We start from the raw sequence: 10,993 nt of genomic DNA, 5'->3' as shown, positions 1-10,993 counted from the left end.
GGTGTAAATGTATAAGCTGCATTTTAGCCATGATTGTGTAAATTTTGAGGTTATTTTATAAAAAGGGTGGGGATTTGATATACCATCTTTCTATGGTACAAAGCAAAACAGCTATTTCCTCTATCCCTAATGGGCTCACAATCTAAGTTTTTTTGTACCAGGGCAATGGAGGGTTAAGTGGCTTACCCAAGGAGCTGCAGTGAGAATTGAATCCCATTCCCCATTATCTTAGCCCACCACTAACCATTAGGATGCACCTCCACTAATATAGATGCCTCCTTGGACTTCCAGCCTAGGCAACCTGTTATAAAATTACATGCCACATGTCTCTGTAAAGTGTTGAGTACATCTGGTATGCTCTACAGGGTATCTCCCGCCCTAGGTGAACCTTCAACATTCTGCCCCTTTCCCTCCCCCACCCCTGCTGAGCCACTCCCTCCCATAGTGAACACTTGCTCACCCCCTGCCCTCCTCCATTAACATTTTGAAAATTGATATGAAAAAGGTCTGTATTTATGACTGGGTCCAGCATCTTTTCTTCCCCCCCCCCCCCCCCCCCCCAATTCCTCTTCGCTTTCACCGCAACATCTAGAAGACTGGGCATCCAAATGGCAGATGAGATTTAATGTGGACAACTGCAAAGTGATGCACATTGGGAAGCATAACCCAAATCATAGTTTTGTGATGCAGTCGGCATCCAAGAAAACAAATGGTTGATATCCTGCTGTCCTTGAACACCAGTTACAGGTAAGTAATTTTATTTTCTTCAAGGACAAAGGACAAGCAGGATGGCAGTCTTCACAAGAAGGAACCCTTAATTTCAGGTTGCCTTTAAATAATAAAAGAGAACAAAAACAATTAAACTCCAGCAGGCAAAAGCACATGTTTTTTTGTGGCAAAAGACCATTTTAAATGTTTTCTCTTTCTTTTTTTACTGGAGGCAACCTGGGAAAAATAAAAATGGGCCCTCAAGGTATTTTGACCAAATTTACTGTTGCATCTGGAGCCCCATCCAGGAACTAGCAGGATGTAAAATTTGTAGATGGAAATCCACATCACAGCCTTGCAAATCTCATCCATGGAGGTTGACCTCAGGTGGGTCACAGATCCTGACATGATTCTGAATTTATAAGCCTTAATGTGCCCTTCTAGGGTCAAGCCTACCTGGGTATAAGTGAAAGAGTTGCAGTCTGTTATACAATTAAACAGTGTGCATTTGGCTACAGCACTTGTGGTTAAAGAGTAGCAAAAGCTTGGTGGACATTCTGAAGGCTTTAATCTGCTCCAAATAAATTGCTAAGGTGGTTTTTGCAATCCAGGCTAAGCAAGGCATGTTCATCTTGATGGGCACGTAGCCTGAGGAAAAAATTGACTGGTTAAGATGGAAATTTTACACATCATAGGCAGGAATTTAGGTTGTAAGCACAGAACGATCCTATCATTGAAAGCTTTTTTTTATGTGTAGGGCAGATAAGTCACTGAGACCTGAAGCTCCGAACTACCACCAGGCACCTGGGCGGGCCCAGTTATTTGCTGCATACTACCCATGCGGTAGCCCTACCAATGGGGCCCCTAAGTTATTTACAACATATATTAGTATTTAATTTATTAATGTTAAGGTTATTGGTATAGACTAGGTGATTTCTGTGTGGGTGCTAGTGAGATAAGCTTATGTATTATAATTTTGAGCATTGCATTTTTAGTAAATATGTTTTATAATAACTGCATATTTTTTTCTTTTGTAACCTACTGTAAGCCTTTTGGTTTTTATACAGAATATTAATAAAGATGGTATGGCAGAAGTCAGAAGCATTTGTTTAACACCATGTTAAATGTACATATGAGCTCTCATAACAAGCTGACATTCAAATACAGTGTAAACGGGCACCTTGTGTTTAAAAGTCTGACTGGATTTGTGTGGAGTGCAAATTAAATGTATATTTTTCAGTTGGGTGGCCTATTGAAAAGTCCCTTTCTTTGTCTGTCAACAGGAGTGTGCTTCAAAATGATAAGAAGAAATATCAGGGAAGGCCTTTGCTGACATCAGAAGTAGAGCTGGAAAGAGCAGCCCAAAACACATAAATATTGCGGTGCTCACTGGAGGAGGGAAACAGATTCAGCGGTGTGATCTGATAAGAGGAATGCAAGGGCAAGATCTGAGATTGGGTAGGCTCTGCACCTTTATATGAGGAATGGACAGCCTCAGACTAGATGGACCTACTGGCCCTTATCTATCATCATTATCGGTGTTTCTATGATGTTTATATGATGTTTTTCCTTGTTATTTCTAACTGTTTTCCCCCTTATTCTTCACATTCTTTTTATGTTTTGTTTCTTGTTTTGGTTCCTTTTCTCTGGGGTTGTGACCTTTTGCACTCCGGGATAGGGCTTTTCAGCTTCCTCTTGAGAAGGAACTGTTGTTAGCCTCAGCGCTTTGACCACAGGAGGGAAGTGGTGAGTGATCTTTGGCTGCCTTCCAACATTAGGCTCATTTGGGTAGAGGTCTGTCTGCTGTGGTATTCTGGCTGTCAATGGCTAAGGACTTCTTCCTGGATCTCACTAGCTTTCTTGAGAGACCTTTCATGCCAGTGGTTGCAGGTTTGATGCTATGAGCCCATGCAGAAGAGACCTTTTTTGCACGCTTTGAGGGTGCAGTTTTCCTCAGAGGAACTTTCTTCCTTGGGTTTGCTCTTTGTAATGACTGTGCCTTTGGGGCTTTGTCCAGTGCCACAAGTATTTCAATGGCAGTCCCTGGGGAAAATAAAAACATTTAAACTTTTCAGTCTGAAGTCTTCCAAAGAAATGCAATTACAAGCTTCAAGTATGTTGCAGAAAAGGAGGTCAGCAACTGTTGCCTGAAAGGGCAGAGTGTAATGGGAGGAGGGTTGAGGATGTTTTGGGGGGAGGCAGAGGAAATAATGTGGGAGACAGGAGTGCACATAATACAGTGTCTTGCAAAAGTCTTCACACCCTTGTGAATTTTTCACATTCTGTCTATTCATATTAGGCGGTTAGCTTAGTGGAGAAGTTAGTGGTTAGCTTAGTAGAAGTTTGTTTCACAGATTTATACAATACTAGTAAAAAAGGCCCGTTTCTGACACAAATGAAACGGGCGCTAGCAAGGTTTTCCTTGGAGTGTGTATGTTTGGGAGAGTGTATGTGAGAGTGACTGTTTGAGAGTCAGAGTGAAAGTGTGAGTGTGTGAGAGAGAGAGTGAGTCTGGGTGTGAGTGTGTTTGTGAGAGAGTGTGTGTGAGAATGAGAGTGTGTGCAAGTGTGTATGTGAGACACAGTGTGAGAGAGAGTGTGTGTGTGTGGGCAAGAGAGAGAGTGTGTGTGAGACACAGATTCTCTGTGAGAGTGAGTGTATGACACCAAGCGAGTGTGTGAGTGACTGTGTGGCACATAGAGAGTGAATGTGATACAGTGTGAGACAGAGTGTGTGAGAGTGAGAGTCAGAAAGACATTGTATATGAGAGAGAGAGTGTGAGCCGTGCCCTCCCAATCCATGGCCATCTGTCCCCTGCCCCCTCCATTCATCCTTTTCCAGCAATTCCCCTCTGTCCCTGAGCCCTGCCCTCCCAATCCATGGCCATCCATGTTTGTCTGTCACCTGCCCCCTCCATTCATCCCTATCCAGCATTTCCCCTCTCTGCCTGAGGCCTGCCCTGCAATCCATATCCATCCATGCCCATCTGTCCCCTCCATTCATCCCTATGCAGCAATTCCCCTCTCCCTGAGTCCTGCCCTTCCAATCCATGCTCCTCTGTCACCTGGCCCCTCCATTTTTCCCTATCCAGCATTTCCCCTCTCTGCCTGAGGCCTGCTCTGCAATCCATATCCATCCATGCCCATCTGTCCCCTCCATTCATCCCTATCCAGCAATTCCCCTCTCCCTGACTCCTGCCCTTCCAATCCATGCCCATCCATGCTCATCTGTCACCTGGGCCCTCCATTTTTCCCTATCTAGCATTTCCCCTCTCTGCCTGAGGCCTGCTCTGCAATCCATATCCATCCATGCCCATCTGTCCCCTCCATTCATCCCTATGCAGCAATTCCCCTCTCCCTGAGTTCTGCCCTTCCAATCCATGCCCATCCATGCTCCTCTGTCACCTGGCCCCTCCATTTTTCCCTATCCAGCATTTCCCCTCTCTGCCTGAGGCCTGCTCTGCAATCCATATCCATCCATGCCCATCTGTCCCCTCCATTCATCCCTATCCAGCAATTCCCCTCTCCCTGAGTCCTGCCCTTCCAATCCATGCCCATCCATGCTCCTCTGTCACCTGGCCCCTCCATTTTTCCCTATCCAGCATTTCCCCTCTCTGCCTGAGGCCTGCTCTGCAATCCATATCCATCCATGCCCATCTGTCCCCTCCATTCATCCCTATCCAGCAATTCCCCTCTCCCTGAGTCCTGCCCTTCCAATCCATGCCCATCCATGCTCCTCTGTCACCTGGCCCCTCCATTTTTCCCTATCCAGCATTTCCCCTCTCTGCCTGAGGCCTGCTCTGCAATCCATATCCATCCATGCCCATCTGTCCCCTCCATTCATCCCTATCCAGCAATTCCCCTCTCCCTGAGTCCTGCCCTTCCAATCCATGCTCATCTGTCACCTGGCCCCTCCATTTTTCCCTATCCAGCAATTTCCCTCTCTCCCTGAGTCCTGCCCTCCCAATCCATGCCCATCCATGCTCCTCTGTCCCCTGCCCCCTCCATTCATCCATTTCCAGTAATTCCCCTCTCTCCCTGTGCCCTGTCCTCCTAATCCATACCCATCCATGCTCCTCTGTCCCCTGCCGCCTCCATTCATCCTTTTCCAGCAAGTCCCCTCTCGCCCTTCCATGACCCCCCCCCCCCCCCTCGCATCCATGCTACTCTCTCTCCCATGTCCCAGCCTGGCCCGCCCTCTTCTCCCCCCCCCCCCCTTCGCATCCATGCCTCGCATCCATGCATCCCTTTTTTTTTTTATTATTCTTTTTAACTTTACCTCCGTGGCGGTTCGTGCAGCGAAGCGTCAGGGAAGGAGGCGGCGCTCCCGACGTCTAGCTTTCCCTTCGCTGTGTTCCGCCTTATTTTGAAGGCGGAACACAGCGAAGGGAAGGCTAGACGTCAGGAGCGCCGCCTCCTTCCCTGACGTTTCGCTTCCCGATTTGTTTGTTTTTTTCGCGAGGGCGGGGCAGAGACGGCTGGCTGGCTTGAAGGCTTCACACCACGAATCCACGAACCCTACAGCTTCAGTGACGTCAGATGGCTTCAGGGCATGGCTTCAGGGCTTCAGGGCTTCACAGAACGTTGTCCTCATTAGAACGTTCACGGTGCGTTTTATTATATTAGATACTCTACATTTTTAACATGAAAGAACTATTATAGAAATATTCAAAAAGTACATAAGTTTTCACACCCTTTCTCACGGCAAATCCAAATTAGTTCTGTAGGACCTGTGGGATATTTTCCACACATACCCCCTAACTTTAGAAAGTTGTATGGCCGAATTTGCGTGTGCAAGTTATAAGGTCATTTGCATGCATAACTTAATTTAATAATGAGCTGATAATTGGTGATAATGAACAAAATAGGCTATAATTGGCACCGATTAGCGGTTACCACACATAGCTGCCTGTAGTCACTATAAGTTGTAGGCTCAAATTCCACAGCACACAATGTCAAGTTGGCGTGGACCTGGGAGGGCCATGGGACAGTTGAGGTTTATCAGGCAGTTACAAGTACGGGTTCTAGAATACTAGCATTCACGCACTTAACTGCCTACAGTTAGGCATGAGCAGTTATGCTAGCCATCAAGCTCACAACTGAAGTTAAGCATGTAAATACAGACTTATGCTAGTATTCTAATGGCAGTTGAGATTACAACTGTCATTATAGAATTGGCACTTAGTGCGCATTATCCCATTGCCTAAATTTCAGTGACCTTTTGAGAATTTACCCAAAATGTGTATAGGAAAATCCCTCAGGCTCCTCTAATGGTAATTATTGTGGAGAGTGTGATGACATTACTGGTTACCAAACAGGAATGTGTTGTGATGATCTTAGAAATCCTGTGCATCTGAGGGAAATGGAAGTTTCTAATTAATAGAAACTCTAACACAAGGAGGCGTTAAATTCTGAAAGTTAATTTTGAGAAATATAAAAGGGAGAGCACTGATGCAAATTTTGTTGGCTGTAGCCTCCAGGGCCCTGACCTCTGTGCCAGGGAGAGTCCTTCAATCTGATGCCATGACTTTTTAAGACAAAGTATTTATTTATAGTGGTTTTTACTAAACCAGTGAACACATTCAACTATACATTTAAAAAAAAATAAACAAGCAGGCTTCAAAAGTATAACTGTGTCTACTCTGTAATTTACTAAATATAATCAAATATAAACTGAGATTTTTTTAAGGCATCAGAAATTGAATCTTGGTTTATATTTGGGCTACTTTCCCTCCCTCATGGTATTTGGCATTCCCCCCATTCCCTCCCTCTCCTGTGCTGCCTCTCCTCTGCTGCTGTTGCCCATGTCCCCCCCCTAAATTGGAAGTTCCCTCCCATCCGTCCTCCCTCCCCCTCCTGCTGGGCAAATGAACCCCCCTTCCCACCAGGTCTTAGGAACATCCAAATCCCACCCTTAACATACCCCCAACATGTCCCCTTGAGATTTGAATACACTGCAGACGAACTGCTTAGCAAAACATCTGCAAAATGGATTTTGAAAATACCGACTTAGACATTTTGGTAAGAAAAGCGTACAAATGCTGCTTTATGACACTTTTTTTTAATATGTTTTTCTCTTTCGAAAATGAGGCCCATAATGTCCTACATGCTACCCAAAATCCACAAACCCGGAAAGCCTGGCAGACCAATCATATCAGGTATTGGCACATTCACGGAGGAAATATCTGGACTCATAGAGGGAATTCTGAAACCTCTCGTGCACAAAACAAACAGCTTCATACAAGATACCACAGACTTTCTGAATAAATTGAAAACTATCAAGCAATTACCACCTAGCACCCTTCTGGTCACAATGGATGTAGAATCACTATACAGCAACATCCCCCACGCGGATCGCATAGCTGCATGTGGGAGGTTCCTAAAAACATCAACACTGGACCATCAATACTCACCAGAAACTATTACAAAACTAATCAAATTTATTTTAACTCACAACTACTTCCGCTTTAACAATGATATCTATCTACAAATAATGGGCACTGCGATGGGCACCAGGACAGCACCCCAATATGCCAACCTCTTTATGGCTGAACTGGAAGAGACATTTCTGAATACATACCAGACCAAACCCCTAAAATACTACCGGTACATTGATGACATTATTATGATTTGGACTGAGGGGGAAGAATCTCTAAAACAATTTTACAATTCCTTCAATACATACCATCCTACAAGCAGATTCAAAATTGACTACTCCCCAGAAAAAGTCATTTTTTTGGACAGCACAGTCACAATCAGCAACGGCAATATACAAACATCTATATACAAGAAACCCACAGTCAGATGCAGCTACCTCCACAACTCCAGCTTCCATCCTTCACATACAAAAAGATCCATTATTTACAGCCAAGCCACAAGATACCACCGTATCTGCTCTGACCCAGGGAACAGAGACAGACACCTAGAAATCCTGGCTGCATCCTTCAAACATAAAGGCTACAATCCCAAAATAATCTCCAAGAATATTGCCTCCTCCCTCAAAACACTCAGGGAAAATCTACTACAGTACAAAGAAAAAAAAGCCACAGACAGAATCCCCTTTATAGTGACATACATCCCAGAGGTGGAAAAATTAAGAAGAATCATAAAAGATCTACAGCCTTTACTCCAGGAGGATGAATTACTGAAAGAGATATTCCCATCCCCACCAGTGCTAGCTTTCAGACAGCCACCCAACTTAAAACACAAGCTAATTAGAAGTAAGATCCTAACACAGACTCAAAAAGAAAAGAATGGCACACATGATCCTTGCAATATATCCAGCTGCAAACTATGCCAAAACATCTCACAGGACCAGTGGCGTAGCCACAGGTGGGCCGAGGCCCACCTAGTTAGGGTTCAGGCCCACCCAACAGTAGCACAAGTTTAGCGGTAGCTGTTGAGGATCCCAAGATCTGCCAGCTGAAGGTTTCCCCCTGAGGGTAACAAAAACGCTGTACTGGCACCTGCGCATGTTCTGTTTTCAAGCGCAAGCTTGCTGCAGACTGCCAAGGTGGAGAGAAGCGTTTTCCCATCAGCTTAGATATTGTTTGGTGGTGGGGGAGAACACTTGGTGCCCACCCACTTCTTGCCTAGGCCCACCCAAAATCTGCTGTCTGGCTACACCCCTGCACAGGACCCCACAGTCATTCACAAAGGAAAAACATTCAACATAAAGGAATCCTTCACATGCTCATCTTCCAATGTGGTATACATCATCCAGTGTAAAAAATGTGACCAAGGATGCTATATTAGAGAAACAAGCCAGATGCTAAAAACAAGATTTAACTTACATAGACATCCCATCTACAGATTAATCCTTTGTAACAAAATTTGGTATAAAAGTAAGTGTTTTAGGTTACTGTTTTGATTTTCTTGGGATTGATTGAGAAGAAAATAAGAATAGTTATACTGGGTCAGACCAATGGTCTATTTAGCTCAGTATTCCAATGGCGTAGATATGGGTGGGCCTAGGTGGGCACAGGCCCACCCAGATGCAGCGCCACACTACTCTCTTCCCTCCCTCTGTTCCACAGCATCCTGGCATCTGCACTGTGGTCTCTGAACCCCTTCCCTCCCTGGTGTCGGTACAGGTGTCCTTGGCAGCTACAGCGATTCATTCTTGCTGCTTGCGCTGGCCCCGCAGGCTTCCATCTGCCTTGTTCCACCAGACTGGAAACATGCAATGATATCAGCAATGGTGGGACATGGCAGATGGAAGCCTGCAGGGCCGGCGCAAGCAACGAGAATGAATCACTGCAGGCGCAGAGGATGCCTGTACCGACATCAGGGAGGGACGGAATTCAGAGACAGCAGTGCAGATGCTGGGATATCGCAGAAGAGAGGGAGAAGGTGTGGGATAGGTGAAAAAAAAACTCTTACGTTCTTAAAAAATATCTCCGGGAAGATATTTGTGGTGTGTCGTTGGGGGGGGAGGGGCATGTGCGCATGGGAAGGCCCCAACCAATTTACCTCTGGGACCATCCAAAACAATGAGTCTGGGTACGCCTCTGCAGCAGGGGCGTAGCCAGACCTCATGGTGGGAGGGGGCCAGAGCCCGAGGTTGGGGGCACATTTTGAATGCCACCCCGCCACCCCCACCGCCACACCTCACCTCGCCCCCCCCCCCCCCCCCACACACACACAAACAAATACCTTTGCTGGCGGGGTCCCCAACCCCCGCCAGCCAAAGCCTTCTTCAGCGCTGAGTGTCAGTGTGCACAAGAGGAGCAAGAAGAAAGAAGAGCAGGAGGCAGGCAGCGAACGCGGCTGCGCCGCAGACCGCACTGAAGAAGGCTTCGGCTGGTAGGGGTTGGGGTCCCCCGCCAGCCAAACCAGGGTCCCGGATGAAATTTGTGGGGGCCCATGCCCCTGTGACCCCCCCATAGCTACGCCCCTGCCCTACAGTATTCTGCTTCCAACAGTGGCCAATCTAGGTCACAAGTACCTGACAGAAACCCAAATAGTAGCCACATTCCAAGACTGTGTCTTTCTCAGCCCCAAGGGTATTACTCTCTCATTTGTGCCATGGATTGGTTTGAATGAATCAGAGAGCAGAGATCTACTTAAAAAATTTGCTCCAGCAGAAGTGCACAAGATCGGAACAATTGTTTACTCTCTTTTCTGCCTCAAAAGTAAAATAAAAATTGAAAACACCCAACAGTGTAGGAAAGCCATGTTCTAACTGATGACTAAATTATCAAACGAAAATATTTCTTGAAAGGGGTGATGCCTTGAGATGATCAGTAAGGAACCTTTAAAAATAAAATTGAAACTTACTTGCTTCTGGAACAAATGGTATACGTTTACTCCTCACTTTTATTGGAATTAGTTTCTGTTTACACTTCCCAGGAGGTGCCCGCCTGCAAACACACATGAAAGAGAATATTTCATTTAGGAACTGCACTCCTGCCTCAGTGGTTCTGTGCATCTGTTGAACGGGATGGGCTGATGGACTGTACACTGGTCTTTGTTCTATGAAGATTGTTTTCAGAGAAGGGGGCAGCAGTTCTTCACTCTTCTATGGGCTTCCAGCTCAGCTGGACCCAGGACTGGGTTTCCACAATGATAAGCCTTTATCTACAGCTACCCAAGGACTTTTTTCTCCTTATACCCGGTACCTAGGGGGCAGAGGAGTGACCTAACAGAGCAGCAGACTAGGAACCAGAGGGCTCAGGTTCATATCTCACAGCAGTTCCTTGTGGCCCTGGGCAAGTCATTTAACCTTCCACTTCCTTGGGACTGGCTGGAGACAGCACTGGCAAAGCACCCCACTCAAGGCCTACCGTGGAATCTGTCACACCTGTGGCAGCCCCCATAAGCCATAATGGAACCCTCACAATCATAAGCCCTATATCCAGCCACTAGGTGTCACCATTCTGCCTGTCAGAGGCTGGGAAGTCTGGCCTGTGCAGTATCTCCAGCACTGACCAGCCTGGTAAGTGTCAGTTCCCATCCCTGGTACCACTAATCTGACAGTACAAAGGTCAAAAAGTAAATAAATGTAATAAAACATTAAACCATATCAAGGAGAACAAACAGAGAAACATGGCAACTCTACCACAGTAAACCAGGACAAACAGTGGTTCTAACATAGAAGCTACAAAGAAGGAGAAATTGTATCCTGACCACAGAGAGCATTTAAATGAGTACATAGTGGTCCTATCACAAACAAACTAAAACCAACTCAACTGGTGACCTTACCATTAGAAGAATATTGTAAAACCCTACAACAGAGCCAACGTAAGACCACAGTTTTAAAAGTGATTTACACAGGCAAAAGGCAT

At 45.9% G+C, this 10,993-nt stretch overlaps 1 protein-coding gene across 1 annotated transcript in view; it reads right to left on the bottom strand.

Moving 5' to 3' along the window:
* Positions 1 to 1,993: 1,993 nt before the first annotated feature.
* HHIPL2 (HHIP like 2) overlaps positions 1,994 to 10,993 on the bottom strand; it is a 67,816-nt gene continuing 58,816 nt past the window's right edge. Inside the window, 3 exon segments of the mRNA XM_030194665.1 lie at positions 1,994 to 2,505; positions 2,507 to 2,751; positions 9,987 to 10,069. Of these exon segments, the coding sequence (XP_030050525.1) occupies positions 2,311 to 2,505; positions 2,507 to 2,751; positions 9,987 to 10,069 (523 nt within the window). The 3' untranslated portion in view covers positions 1,994 to 2,310.

The sequence above is a fragment of the Microcaecilia unicolor genome, chromosome 3 (genome assembly GCF_901765095.1).
Source record: "Microcaecilia unicolor chromosome 3, aMicUni1.1, whole genome shotgun sequence".
Classification (NCBI taxonomy): domain Eukaryota; kingdom Metazoa; phylum Chordata; class Amphibia; order Gymnophiona; family Siphonopidae; genus Microcaecilia; species Microcaecilia unicolor.
The sequence above is the reverse complement of the archived record's forward strand: the minus strand, read 5'-3'. Positions and strand labels throughout refer to the sequence as shown.